This window comes from Morone saxatilis, unplaced genomic scaffold, assembly GCF_004916995.1.
Source record: "Morone saxatilis isolate NCDOM2014 unplaced genomic scaffold, NCSU_SB_2.0 Contig5, whole genome shotgun sequence".
NCBI classification, from domain to species: Eukaryota; Metazoa; Chordata; class Actinopteri; family Moronidae; genus Morone; species Morone saxatilis.
In genome coordinates, this window is record NW_023340095.1 from 13,557,636 (window position 1) to 13,572,832 (window position 15,197).

Below are 15,197 nucleotides of genomic sequence, written 5' to 3' on the forward strand. Positions count from 1 at the left end.
AAATCGGGATGTGGGAATGGGACTGCCCCCCCCCCTCCATCCTCCATCCTCCTCCTCCCACCCCTCCTCCCCTAAATTGCTGCTTTTGAGGATTTCGTCTATGCTTCCCATCCAAGGTGCCCCCCATCCCCTCTCTGGCTGGAAGCCCTTGATAACGCAGTAATTCTCTATCTGTCACTGGCCAGCCGGCTCATGTCTACTGATGCTCGCATTTCAACCAGCATCTTTTCACTCAATTAGATCTTTAGGCTGGCGTGGATCCAAACGGCTAATTAATTTTAAGTCCTTGCCTAGGTCATGAACGGTGACATAGAGTGGAAATAGGCTAATCCAGATCCAGGAGGGCCCGGGGAGTGAGGGTTTAATGTTTAAATAATCCCAAGACACCCAAGGCTGGCTATTTTTATTTCACTGTGCGACATCAGTCCACTTCATACGCCTCTTCATTTATTTCCAGCATTAAATTGTTCAGAATGCAAATATAATACATTTTTGTAGGCTTCTGTGAGGCCCAATAATTGGTTTGTTAAAATCGTTTCAGGCTATGATGCTTGGTGTGGAGTTGCTCATGGATGTACTAGAAAATTGGGAATGAAGATATGTGGTAAGTTCGCGTTTTTGCTCTATTTTTAAATATGATTATGCAAAAAAAAATGAATTGTCAGGGAGGGATGGTTTTTAGTGTTCGCAAGCATGACTAAAAGCCTGTGGCCTGCATCTTTTCACCCGTGGCTCAGTGGGAGACTACACCGACTCCTGAACGAAATATGATCGAAACAAGGAGAAACCATTTAGATCAAACGATATTGTTTAGATTATTACATTACAACTCTGATATTTTACCTTTTTTTTTTTTTAAATGCAAAGAACATCAACTGCGAAACACCACCAATTTAAAGGTAAAGTTAAAGGGGGAATTATGCAGGATGGATTTCCTCGATTTCAGTGTGTTTCAGTCTCATGCCACACTAACCGAAGACGGAATGACATCTACCATAATGGTGGATGTCATGCACCAGTGCGCAGGACAATTTTCTGCTATTTTTTTGTCCGACACGTTCTGCTGGTTTCATTAAGTCCATTTAATTACCCATAAAGCTGCAAAACACAATGGGAAGGAGGAAAAAAACCAAAACCAAACTTTATTCTGGTTGCATTAATATATTATAATATAATATAACTGGTGTTATTTTTGTCACATTTACTGTAGACTACAACCTCCCCAACTGGCTTTCCTGATACATTCAACATCTATTATCAAATGCGCTTTGGTGCTGTGTTGCCATCGGCTACATGAGCTGTTTGCTTCCTCGCCGAAGTGCGCACTGTCGGAGGAGCTTTGATAAGAATTTAAAGCCTCTACATGACAGCGATTTGTTTTTGCTTGGCTGGAGTTTGGTGCTGATGTCACCGAGCTCAACCTCCCACAGGGCCCTCCGCCCATAAATAGGACTCCCTGTGTGGGATGGGACCCTTTTCTCATAAAAAAAAAAAAAAGATAGAGAGAAAGTGCAGTGTAGATCCCTGGAGAAAGACAGAGGAAGATAAAAGTCAGAGAAGGCAGAGGAGAATTATTAGTGGGCCTGGAATCTTTTTGGAAAGATTTAGAAAAGCTGCGGCTCTCAACATGTATGGGAAGTGTAATCACTCTGCGGACTCCTCTCCTTCTTGTAAACGTTTAGGATTTTTGCAGAAGAACAACAGTCTGGAGGAGAGGAGCAGGATTGTGAGTTCCTTCAAGGAGCGCGCAGCCAAGAACCTGCTGTCCTGCGATAACAGCGGCGGGGAGGCGCGCTTCAGCCGCACCGAGACCGACTTCTCCAACCTGTTCGCCAGAGGTAGGCTGGAGACGATAATCAGAGCGGATGATCGGTGTTTATACTTGAACATTATACACTTAACATAACATTTAAAACGTAAAACTGTTTTAATATTGCTTTTAATGACCAAACATTTAAGTAATGCCTAAATAATAAAGAAAAAGTAAATGGTAACCTGATGTATCAGATTGTTAATGCAAGTAAAATAATTCTCTAGTGAAACAAATGCTGTTGAAACTACCTGTATTGCATTTGTGGATTGGCATTTATTACTCAATGCTGTTCTTAAGCAACTGTTGTTGAATTTGCGTCAAATAAGTGAGTCAACTTGCTGAGGTAACAGGTAACAGGCAATTCAAGCAATAAATTGTGACAAATTCTCAGCACTAGTGCAATCTTTGGGTTTGGGTTTACCAGAACAGACACAAACAAACAAAACACTGACTTTATGGGTGTGTTTTATTTTGTAGATCTACTGCCCGCCAAAAATGGAGAGGAGCAGACCATGCAGTTCTTGTTGGAGGTTGTGGAAATCCTCACCAACTACGTCCGGAAGACCTTTGACAGATCCACCAAAGTCCTGGACTTCCACCACCCTCACCAGCTCCTGGAGGGCATGGAGGGCTTCAACCTGGAGCTCTCGGACCAGCCCGAGTCTCTGGAGCAGATCCTGGTGGACTGCAGGGACACCCTGAAGTATGGAGTGAGAACAGGTGAGAACAAAGAGGCCTGAAGGCGCAGCGCGCCCCGGCTGCAATCAATAACTCTCATTAGTTTACATGCCAGTGTAATGATTACAGATAAGCCATTTTCTCTTAGACTCTCATATGATTAATTGTTTTCTGGAGATTATGTTGCGTTGTTTTCTCTTCATCAACCACAGGTCACCCCAGGTTCTTTAACCAGCTGTCCACTGGATTAGACATTGTTGGGCTGGCAGGAGAGTGGCTTACCTCTACGGCCAACACTAACATGTGAGTACTGTGATACATCATTCACTTAAGTTTTACAATAATCTTTGCACTCCACAAACGCAGTCATGCAGATAACAAGAGATGTAAGCAGTAAGAATTAGATCCAGTTCGAAAGTCATCAGGTTCGCTTTATTTTAAAAGCTTTTTTTGTACTCATTGTTTTTAAATGGCCCTTGTATAAGTGAGGCTCTCGGTTAGAGTTAGTGACATACAGTAATTATTGTCTTTCGCTGAAGAATACCCTGTGCACTCTAATAGATTGTCAATCAAGAAAGAAAATGAAAAGCACAAAAGAAGACATTTGTACAGCTACTCCCTACAGTATTGTCAGCGTTGGGCTGCTCTCAGGCTGTGGTCACATAATTCAGCCCTGCAGGCAAACTAAATTGCATATTGATTCGCATTCACAGTTTACATGCTGTCTTTGTTTCATCCAGTGCTAGTTCCTGTGACATAACAATGCCAGGAGGGGACATGGCATGGCCCTCGGACCATCTGTGCACAATATGAACAGCCATTACTAGGACTCAACAATGAGTTTAGCCATTTCAATAAGCCAATTCTTTTGTTTATCACGCCTCTGTGTCAGATAGATGTTGAATCATTTCTGTTGTCATTCTGGAGGAGGTAATTTGCAGAGGTATTGTACTGCATTATATTGAGAGGCGTTCACAGGGGTTTTCTTTTATTACATTGCATTTAATTGTAACAGTGTACCTTACAAACTGGTAGCTCAGTGTGTAATGATTCACTTAGGAGATAAAAGTTGGTGGCCTAGTGGTCCAAGATGCCTCCCACACGTCTCAGGTCCAATGATTACAATACCGATGAAAATGTTTCCATGATGCTCATAGATGTAAATGGTTGGAGGTCTTTGTCAATAAGTTCAGTGCTACTTTCTAAAAATGCACTCTCTGTAAAGGGTTTATAAGTTATAACTAATGGTTAATAAATCATTCATTAATTCTTTATAGTTCAGTTATAAGCTAATAAGAAGAACAAATGATGGGTGTACCAAGTTGTGAAAAATCCCTTCTCTGATTTGACTGTACGGCCACACTCATCATCTGGAAAAGATCTGGTCTAGAACTGATTTATTAACAACTTATTAAGCATTTATTAACGGTTAATAATGTTTATAACTGCATTATTAACAAATAGAAAGTATAAACGCCAGAAAAATGGATCTGTCCATTTTATTTTCTTATTAATGGCTTATAATAGATCAATAAATTATATAGTTACAGCTCTTTATAAAGGTTGCCCTATTAGAAAGTGGTATCATAGTTTCTATTGTAGTGTGTTCTGTCATTGTTATCGGTACACAACAGTGAAGCTTCTGAGGGTTAAATTATTGACAGTGTAACAGAGGTTTAAACACTTTTATTACAAGGCTCTTAAACTTACATTGACATGTTTTCAAAGCCTGGTTCAGCCATCAGCCTGTCTTCCACAGCCCTTCTCAAAGAAGTACTGTAACTGTAGCTTGTGTATTATTGGCGACATCAGCGAGGATGACTTGAACCAGAGGGTGGAGGTTGCTTACATACTTGTAATTTACCTTTATTAATTACTCCATCAACCCTAATTACCCCTGGCAGATATTGACTGACACTAATAGACTGACAATCACATCCAGGTCTTACATAATCAGGACGAGTGAGCGTTGTCTGCATGAATGAATGCGGTGAAATTAATGTGCGACATCTGCGAAGTGGCATCTGACTTGTTTATTTTTTCCCTCCGCCATATTACTGTATACTGGAGATGCTGTGGGGCACAATGCGACACTCTGTAATGTTCCACTGATTCATTTACTTTCTTTGCATGAATAGACAGATACTTATGTAATTAGAAGAATATTGGTCAGGAGAAGATGGATGAGCCCGCCTGCACTGTAATTCCAAAATCGACTGTGCTTTTCTCTGAGGCAGAGGGTTTTTAATGTACTTTGATAATGTGGAAAAAATTATATACTTGAGAGGACAGAACATGAAAAACATTCCTGCAGTGAGAAAATTAAAGGCACCTGAAACAACTTTGTTTTGTGAGTGACACAGCAGACCTTTCTTATTATGTCTCCAATGTTTTTAATAATGTTAATCCCATGTAAGGTACATTGTTCATATTTTGAAGATTGCTGTATCAATGAGCCGAAGACTGTGTGGCATATGCTGTGTCATTTCATTGCAGCAAGAAGCCATTTCTAAAACAACAAGATGGCGCTGTCATTGAAGTGTGACTGTGTACATAACGCTGTATCTGTTCCATTTTCAGTGAGGGAGCAGCCCGCTCAGTAACCGTGCTGCACAATTAGAGTATACAAATGCATGTTGTTAAATATGAGTGTATTTCATATTGATCCAATCAATCCCTCCTGCAGTCTGTAGGTGAAACTGAATCTTACTACAATTAAACTATAAAGAGAAAACTGAATTATTTACATTGTTCAATTAATACACAAAATATAAAGGTAAGGTATACTATATGTTCTTTTCATCACATATTAAGATAATTTTTTCCTCCGGTTAATTCAAGGTTTACCTATGAGATTGCCCCCGTCTTTGTCCTCATGGAGCAGCTGACACTGAAGAAGATGAGGGAGATTGTTGGCTGGCCCGTTGGAGAGGGCGATGGAATATTTTCTCCAGGTGAGAGCCAAACGCACGATTGAACAGGAGCTCAATAACTCTTCTGCTACACTTTATCAGATACTAATCTTTTCACTACTGAAAGATCTCATCAAACCAATGAGGGCAGAAACACTCAAATCTTTTATTTAAAGGTAGCAATACCACAGTGTAGAAACACTCTTTTACTATCAAAAGTCATTACACACATTACAATCAATAAAAACAAGAAACCATATCTCTTCCCTTGTAGTTCCACCTGCCAAAAGACATAATAAAAAGTTAAAATATTCTGTTCCTTATTATGTTGGGGACCCCCTACAACCCACTCAAGGACCCCTGTTGATCCCTGGACCCATCATCATTTATTTGTTGATTATGTCAAATATATGTAGTGGAGTGAAAAGTAAAATCCTTGCCTTCAAAATATGTGTCGTATAAGAATAAAGTAAAACAGAATTGCTCAAGTAAAGTACTACAGTATTTACTCTCTACCTCTGTTGGTTTCTACAGGAGGAGCGATCTCCAACATGTACAGTGTGATGATTGCCAGATACAAGTTCTTCCCTGAAGTCAAGACCAAAGGCATGGCAGCTGCACCCAGACTGATCCTCTTCACCTCAGAGCATGTAAGTCTGACTCTGTATCACTGATTACTGTTATCCGACCATTTATAAGCACTTTTATCACATAACATTTGACAGTTAATATCAGTATCTGACTGATATTACGCTTGTTCTTGCAGAGCCACTATTCCATCAAGAAAGCCAGCGCAGCTCTGGGCTTTGGGACAGAGAACCTGATCCTTCTGAAAACAGATGAGAGGTTTGCTTTATACTTGACCCGTGTGCAGACAGTCGGGTAAAAGATCAAATATCCGGATGACTTATTACTGTGTATCTTCTTCTTTCCCAGGGGGAGAGTCATCCCTGCTGATTTGGAAGCTAAAGTAATAGAGGCCAAACAAAAGGTGAATGTCAGCAACAATGACTCAGACATCAACTTATTTATTTGCTTCTATTAGTGACTCTACACAGTGAGAAACACTACTCTGAGCCGCGGAGTTTACTTGTAGCAAAGGAAACACTTGTGTGTACTGGAGCAGAGAGGTTATTTCAGTAAGGTTAATGCTTCTGTCTGCTCACATGTGATGCAGCCCTCCGGTATAAAGTACCTCTCCTGGAAGTAATCCTTCAAAGGCAAAGTGATGGGCAGATTAGAAGAAATAGAAAGAGGAAGGAACAATACGAGTGCATTATTTGAGACGTGTTTTAGCCCAACTCTTTGATGTCAACAATCACACAGAGAGAATGAACATAACAACTTGAATTCAGCCCAGAATTGTAGCCAATTTCTTTTTTTCTTGATGTTTTTGGTTTGCAGGGGTATGTTCCAATGTTTGTGAATGCCACCGCTGGTACCACCGTCTACGGAGCCTTTGATCCCATCAATGAAATTGCAGACATCTGTGAAAAGTACAACATGTGGCTTCATGTGGACGTAAGAGATTCACGATAATCTTCAATACAAAATAACATCTGTTAAGCCACTGTAATAGACATTTAGCATCCTTACTGTTACACATATGTTGTGTCCTGTGCAGGGAGCATGGGGAGGAGGTTTGTTGATGTCCAGGAAACACAGACACAAGCTGAATGGAGTAGAGAGGTAAAAGAACACCATATATAAACACACAAATAACAATTAATACACAGGAAAACATGTTTTTTTTAAATGGGTATTTTTACACATCAGGTTCAGTGAACACTACTCAGTCTGTATGACATCATCAGGGTTATTCTAAACCTAATGATGTCATCAGGGTTATTTTTATGGACGGGGAGGGTCAACGATACAGTTAGGAGGTAAACGAGGTTGCACTTGTGGAGGAATGTATTTTGTCATTGGTTTTTATTTTTATTTTTTTTCCATTTTATCCTTTTATCAGGATTGTATTATTATACAGTAGACAGTAGAGAGAGGACAGGGAGAAAGACAGACTCCGTCTTCATGGATGTACAATAGTCGATTACTGGAGTGCCCCTTTAAAATCTGCGCAAAATAGTGAACAAGCTTAGACTCAGACTTAGAGAAAAGGCTCATGCACACAGTTATTTCAATAAAACTGAGGGGTTCAGTGTCTTCTTAGATCACACACACATACACACACAACAACACACACACTCACACGACAAACACACACACACACTCACAGAGCTGTGTTTACTGTTTCAATATCTGTGCAGGGCCAATTCAGTCACCTGGAACCCTCATAAAATGATGGGAGTGCCGCTGCAGTGCTCTGCCATTCTGGTCAGAGAGAGGGTGAGCTGCTTGCACACAATACCGCTCCTGCACATACAAAACATAGACACAGACAGCTGTTTTCTGCTGTTTGGTAACCTTTATTTTTTTTAACATGCTTGTGTCCATTGCAGGGGTTGTTACAAGGCTGCAACTCCATGTGTGCCGGTTACCTCTTCCAGCCAGATAAACAGTACGACGTTACATACGACACAGGTGACAAGGCCATTCAGTGTGGACGGCATGTCGACATCTTCAAGTTCTGGCTTATGTGGAAGGCAAAGGTGTGAATTATATCAGTTCAAAGCCTCTATCGACCGTGCTGCCCTATCTAGAATGTGATGGTGACAACTCCTATGTTTTTTTTATCTACCTTAAAGGGAACAGAAGGGTTTGAACAGCATATTGACAAGTGCCTGGATCTGTCAGCGTACCTCTACAATAAAATAAAGAACAGAGAGGGCTACCAGATGGTGTTCGACGGGGAGGTGAGATCACTATTTCCACACCCAGCAAATATTTGAACACCCAAATATTCACTGTACTGGATATCAGATGATGCAGCAATAATGGAAAACTGTCTATACTATTCTTATCTGGACTTTTCTGCTTTACAAAACACCTGTTTGTCTTTTATGATAAATGACTACAACAATATATTTAATATCTTGGTTTTAGGATTGATTGGACCATTTTACATTGCTGACAAGTTGACAAGAAAAGCTGAAATTACAGAAGGCAGCTTTATCGGCACTCATTACAAATGTTGTTCCCATTTTCTCTTATCAGCCGCAGCACACTAATGTGTGTTTCTGGTATTTTCCACCGAGCCTGCGCGGCTTGCCTGACGGTGAAGAGAGGCGAGAGAGGTTGCACAAGGTAATGACTCATCAATCTGCTTTTTTTTAAGGCTGCATTTTCAGCTCCCCTGCCCTCTTAGATTGATCCGTATAGCACCTACTTGGCTTGAAGGATTCATACAATAAAGTCGCAGACAGTTATGTGTGCATATTCATAACACTGTATGTATGTTGTCCACAACAGGTGGCCCCAAAGATCAAGGCACTGATGATGGAGTCTGGGACGACCATGGTGGGCTACCAGCCACAAGGAGACAAGGTCAACTTCTTCCGCATGGTCATCTCCAACCACGCTGCTACCAGGTCAGACATCGACTTCCTCATCGAGGAAATTGAGCGACTGGGGAATGACTTATAAGAGCAGCACCTAAACCCTTTTTCTCCCCAAACACTGGTGTTTTCCGACTCCTGGGGAGCCTCGAGCTTGGCTTCATGTCCCTTTTGTCTCATAAAGACGTTGAAATTTTTTTGCTTACAGGTTTTCTCTGGCAATGCACAAACAAATAATATGCCATGTGTGTCTCTTCTCTGTCTCTTCTGTCTTTACAATGACATATTTTCAAAACATTTGCACACGGTTATCTGAGTGACTGAAGTCAAAACTTGAGAGAATCACAAAAGAACACCGGTATTCTTGCTAAAAGCGTATGTTAAGTGGAAACAAACACTGGTTACTTTGCACGTAAATATGAAATAGCAAGAATATCTGAGCACTTGAATGATTCTTTCTATAGCAGCTATAAGAAAATGTCATTTTACTGTTGTACTATATAAGGATCAGTAATAAAAACAAAATGAGATCAAAATATTTTTTCACAAGTGACAGAGCACAATGTAGGGAACCTTATTGCATTGACATAAACAATATTAATGTAAAATATATAAATATACATAATATATATATGATGTACTGACTGTTGGTGCTCCATGTCGTCTATGTAATTATCAAGCCAGATGCACCGCCACATTGTACCCTAGCTGTTCCCTTTGATATTACATAGGTGGAAATATATAACACAGTCATTGTAACAAGTACTGTACTTGATTCCTGTGTTTTTAGAGATTTTTGTGTAGATTGTGTATAGTATTGTTACATTGCCTTTGTGCCAAATGTGTCCTAGTTTTACAGTGAGAAAATCCTATATGTAAATCGAACATACAGTATAGTATGTAATAGATGAATCACTTTATTTATATCCAGATATTATAATTGTGAATAGATTATCTGCTGTTCTGTTCCATTTGTAATGTATCCTCCTTCCTGTTTGGAAACTGTATAATATCACAATGTTTTGAATAACATTGAAGTCTTTTAGTGTATTTGTGAACCAAAGAAGGGTTGAGTTACATTTATGAACATGTACACGGCTCTTATTCTCCCTTATGGATGGATTCAGATGTTTATATAAGAATACTTAACTTACCGCCCTTAACTTTAGTGCAATCTATGTTGTGTAACTGTGCAATGTCATTGTGATTCACTGATTGAATGTTGTCGAGACACTTGACTATATGTGGGAGGCATGACTGGCAGTGCGGCTGCTACTGCCGGTGCTTTGTTAATGATAAAAAGCACAATGCTAAACCATGATCATGGGGCAGCTTTTATTCTATGGACATATGATTGTCTGTATTATAATCGTGTTGAGTAAGTAAAACTATAATATGCAAAATTTTGTTTGTCTTAACATGCTCATGTAGGCACCTTTATGTTGAGAAAAACAATGTGAGAAACTGGGATTATTTATCATTAAGAATTTTTGCTTGAACAATGAAATGCACAGTGTTTGCTACTGTTATAAGATTTACTGAACAATTGTACATTCCTGAATTAGTGGGGTGAGATATCCCTTGTTAAATTCAATGTAGGCACTTTAACTTCATGCCATCATTTGCAGAGTATTACTGTTGTATCCACAGCACTAATAAAGACATGAGCTGTAGAACATCTGTGGGCACAATTTTTTGCAGTTTGTAAAAGGACATTTGAACTTTACAAATAAATATGTATGGCGAACAACACTGGAGAAGACTTACCTTAACTTGTGTGCAGTTGGTTTTAGTCCTTCAAATGTTTCTCTTTTCTTTTGACCTTTTTAAAACCCAAAAGATTTAAAAGAATTTAGGTAGAAAGCCTTCTATTTGTCACAATGATGAAAAGGACAAAATGCTTCACATGATGTTATTACACCAAAAAGGGAAATATGTCATAGTTTTACAGCAAATATATATTCTCTTTGTTTGCCAAAAAGAGAGTATGACATCCCACATAGTGTTGTTAATTCAAGGTCAGAGATTATGAACAAACAAATATACTACTCACATTATTTGGGTTTGGGGGGAGCAGTGCTAGAAAGTATAGCCAACACTAATCACACAAAACATATAAAAATACACTGTATTCAAAATGTTTTTAGAAACTATTCTCATAAAATTAGGAGAAATCATAAAGTATCAAAGTAATAAAACTAAATGTTAAAGGTCCAGTGTGTAACATTTATTATCAGGGGTGAAGCGAGTGAGTTGCAATCTGCAACTACACAGCTAGATGCCACTAAATCCAACACACTGGACCTTTAAGGACGTTTTTGTATTTTGTAAAGAGGGCCCATGGGACTTCATGACCCCCAAAACAAAACACTGGGGTTAAAAGGCAGTCAGTTTCTGTCACTGGCTGTTCATCAGTCTCTGCCAAAGAATGACTGTTAACAGATGAGACAACTGTCCCTCTGCTGGTACGTTTAGAAAAAATGAAAAAATATGCAAAATAAGTAGAATATATGGAGGAAAATTCACAGTGTGACAGAATATATTGTCTATATAAAACTCTAACGTAAACGTGCATGTTTTCCTTTCCTGCTTTTCTTTTTCTCTTTTCAGTCCACCTGCTGTCACCAGCCATTGGTCAGATTAATCACCCTGGAGGGACTTTTTATTGGCTGATCATCTCACAGCTGAGATTTCACGAGCACCCCCTGCCAATTCCTTCACTCCTCTCATTACTCACACTTTTAAGATATTTATCATAAAACGCATTAGACTGTGCTCTCTTAAAATTTTTTTCTGACGCGCCTATTTCAAGGCTCTGCCTGGCTGCGTTTTATTTCGACACAGCCGTAGAGGGACTGGGCTGTTCTCCTCCCCATCCTCCACCAGGCAGACGCTGCTTTCTTTGTTTCATGCTTCAGTGCAGCAATCATTACAGACCCGGTGTCGCTGGCTGCTTTGTAAAGTTACAGGGAACAGAAGATTAAAGGAATAACTACTCATATAATGGAGTAATAGAAATAATAACCCTTGACTTCTTGCCACATCTAAAGGGAGAGGGATATTTTCTTTAGAGGAGGGGGAGCAGTTTTTTGCTCTATGGACGGCAGTATCATTGAAGGTTAAACGTGTCAAAGCATAATGACATGGCTAATTTGGAAGCAGGTGTTGGAGAATCTTGTAATAATTGAATGCAAATAAAATCCTATAGTTTGTCACAGTTTAGTAACTATGAATGCCCACCCAAAGTGGGTCACATAACCACTGAACCAATCAGTTTATACAAATATCAGTTGCTCTATTCAGTATAAAGCTAAATGTTTCAGAGGTAAGTGTTTATATTTGGCATGTAATGATAGATAAAGTATGGAAAGAACAGCTGATTTAGGCTGTAAAATTAATATTTAGTAGTATTACACAATCAGCGTCTCCATCAATTCAAATTACAAGCATAATTAAACTTTGATCAAAAAGAGATCAGGCCAGTAAAATAATAGGGTGCTGGAGCAGTAGTGTTTTTACAGTAGCCTCTGTCTCTGGTGGGTGGGTGGGCTTTGGCTCTGAACACCAGACTGTGAAACACTTAATGTCTGTCTCTGCACTAGTCTGTTCACCCTCCATTTCACACCTGGCACACACACAAAGGATTCAAGACCCATTGGAATATTGCAAATGAAACAAAAGGCCATCAAGTTTATTGGGCTCTTGCATTGCACGTTTCTTTCTTCTGTGCGTTAATTGTATTTGTACTAGGGACATGTTCTTGTTGTTGTTTGTGAATATTTTGAGGGGAGAAAAAAGTTTCCTCTCTCGCACACAATAGGTCGCTCATCCATTTATCCTTTCTCAGCTGCGTTACTCCTCTCTCTTATATATCCATGAGTCTTGTCAGTGGTTTCCTGATGTGCCAAATATATCTCCCGCCCCTGGGAATCACTGCCACATTAGCTTCCTGATAGATACTGACGTTCCCATTGTGTAAGGCAAGTCTAATGAAATGATGATGATGATATTGACTGCGGGCTGCTTGCCAGCCCTTCCCCCTCTCTTCTCCACACATGCAGCTATGGTGACAATTTAGCCTGAAAACTCTTCCTTTTTCTAACCTTTTCAGCCTTACTTACCAGTCCACAGCTGCAATTCATGCCCTCATAGTTGTTCAAATTAAAGGTCAATAATTATGTGTTCTTGTGTTGTAAAAGGTCTTTATGCGCCTCCACAATCTGTTAATTTAGTTCTTAAATTCGAGCCAAATAGCAAACGTGCTTTACATTAAAAAACAGCGATAACAGAATCAATTGCAACACCTTAAGGCCTCTGACTTCTAAAGTAATTATAATGGGTTACACTTATCTAAATAGCCTCCTCTTATTGACTGCGTGTCCATGCCTTGATTAATCTTGGCAGAAAGTAAATTTCAAGCAGGAGATTAATAGTCTAGAGACTGTAACTTGCTTGTCTCCATGGCTGGGGAGTGTAAACCTAATGTGGCGCTTGTTAAAGTTGAAAGGCTGCTAGTAAATGTCTCTGTTGGAGATTTTCTAAAGGAATAAGCATGAACCCAGGAGCAATTACACTGCAGCTAACCAAGTCTCTGTGTGGTGATTGCTATCATGCATGCTAAATGAACCAAACAACCTCTAGCACATGAGAGTAATCTAGTGCTTTATAGACATTTCAAGTATGGTCAGCTGTTTTTTGCAGGATGACTAACACTTTTCTTGCCTGAATTGGATCTATGGGGCAGGAGAGGACAGAGAACATGTGTCTGTTGTTGCTGAAATTAAAATGATAAACAATAAAGACGTGATAACTACTTGTACTGGTGTTTGGCTCTGCTGCTCTGTCATCTTAACACAGGGTTTTCTAATTCACTTAGCATTTTATCTCTGCCTCCCAGAGCAACATAGTACATTATGTCAGCACACAGCACGTATTTATCAGACAACCCTTTCATCCTGCGAGAAATGACCTCTCACAGACGCTCCACATTAAGCAACTAACCCTGACAATAACAGCTTATGATGTTTGTAGCTGTGACTTTGCTTACTGTGTAGAAATGCACTGTGTGTGAGGGCGGGCAGAGAAAGCAAGGAGACCTATAGATATTTATCAAATTACAGACATTTTAATTTCTGGCGGCTTCTTTGTTAATGTCTTCCTCGCCTCCTCAGACTTGTAGTATCTGTGGTGGAAACGCCTGAACAAAAGTACATTGCTGTGCAGCTTTAGTTGTAAATTCCTTGGAGGACTGAAGAAGTATAAATCTGAGAGAGCTATCCAGAACAGTGATCGCAGAGTTTTAAGGCGTCAGCAAGCTTCTGCTGAAATACTGAGTTTATTTATCTGCTTCTTGAAGGAGCAAGTGTCACCATATAAAGAATATTTCTCGCTGGTAGTAAATAATAGATATGAAGAAATGTTACAGTAAGGAAAAAAAATAGGGTTAAAGCTTTAAAGTGGTATGGTTTCGATATTAGGGCTGCAACTAATGATGTTTTCTTTATTGATGAATCTGCTGATTATTTTCTCCATTGTTTGATTGTTTGATTGATGACATTTGGTTTATAAAAACATTAGTAGATAGTAGGAAATGCCCATCCTAATTACCCAGAGCCCAAGGTGATGTCTTCAAATTGCTTTTTTTTCTCTAAACACTCAAAAATATTAACTTTACAGTAATGAATGACAGGAAAAAGGAGTAAATCATCGCATTGGAGAAGCTGGAATCATCAAATGTTTAGTATTTTCCCTTGAAAAATTTACATAAATGATTAATCATCAAATTAGTTGCCAATTAATCTTCTGTCAAACAACTAATTGATTAATCAACTAATCACTTCAGTTCTTTGTCTATATGTAGATATTAATATATATAATAAAGAAAAAACTATTGCTGAAGCACGATATACATTTTTATATCATACTATATCTTACATATAGAACAATAAAAGATCCAAATAATCTCAAATCATAAAAAATAATGTCGTTTTCTTTTCGTAAATGCAGAATTACTCAGCTCTAAGATGAAGAGCCACAAGCATTAAATGATGATCTAGTGACGTGCATACTTATGAAACCGCACACTGCAGGTAACCTAGGGTCTACCTGGTTTATTATATAATGCAGCCACATTTGTGTCATTGCTGGTCAACTGTGCTCCACTAGAACTGAAAGGATTTTGGGACATTTTTTTGGTAAATGGTATATTTCTTTAAAGGTCAAACCATCTAAATGTGGGAAAGGGTGAAACATTCCTGTCACTGAGCTCCTTTTAAACAGGTTATGTATTCTAGTGTCACATCAGTCCAGAGATGTTGGTGGCGTTTTGAGTTGAATTAA

At 39.2% G+C, this 15,197-nt stretch overlaps 1 protein-coding gene across 1 annotated transcript in view; it reads left to right on the forward strand.

The window, feature by feature from the left end:
* Positions 1 to 10,562, forward strand: part of LOC118338643 (glutamate decarboxylase 1) — an 11,211-nt gene extending 649 nt beyond the window's left edge. Inside the window, exons 2-16 of the mRNA XM_035675923.1 lie at positions 542 to 604; positions 1,683 to 1,838; positions 2,291 to 2,533; positions 2,704 to 2,794; positions 5,333 to 5,445; positions 5,938 to 6,053; positions 6,170 to 6,249; positions 6,340 to 6,394; positions 6,808 to 6,924; positions 7,028 to 7,092; positions 7,671 to 7,749; positions 7,863 to 8,012; positions 8,109 to 8,216; positions 8,518 to 8,607; positions 8,773 to 10,562. Of these exons, the coding sequence (XP_035531816.1) occupies positions 542 to 604; positions 1,683 to 1,838; positions 2,291 to 2,533; positions 2,704 to 2,794; positions 5,333 to 5,445; positions 5,938 to 6,053; positions 6,170 to 6,249; positions 6,340 to 6,394; positions 6,808 to 6,924; positions 7,028 to 7,092; positions 7,671 to 7,749; positions 7,863 to 8,012; positions 8,109 to 8,216; positions 8,518 to 8,607; positions 8,773 to 8,946 (1,700 nt within the window). The 3' untranslated portion in view covers positions 8,947 to 10,562. The remainder of the gene's footprint in view (positions 1 to 541; positions 605 to 1,682; positions 1,839 to 2,290; positions 2,534 to 2,703; positions 2,795 to 5,332; positions 5,446 to 5,937; positions 6,054 to 6,169; positions 6,250 to 6,339; positions 6,395 to 6,807; positions 6,925 to 7,027; positions 7,093 to 7,670; positions 7,750 to 7,862; positions 8,013 to 8,108; positions 8,217 to 8,517; positions 8,608 to 8,772) is intronic.
* The last annotated feature ends 4,635 nt before the right edge of the window (positions 10,563 to 15,197 follow it).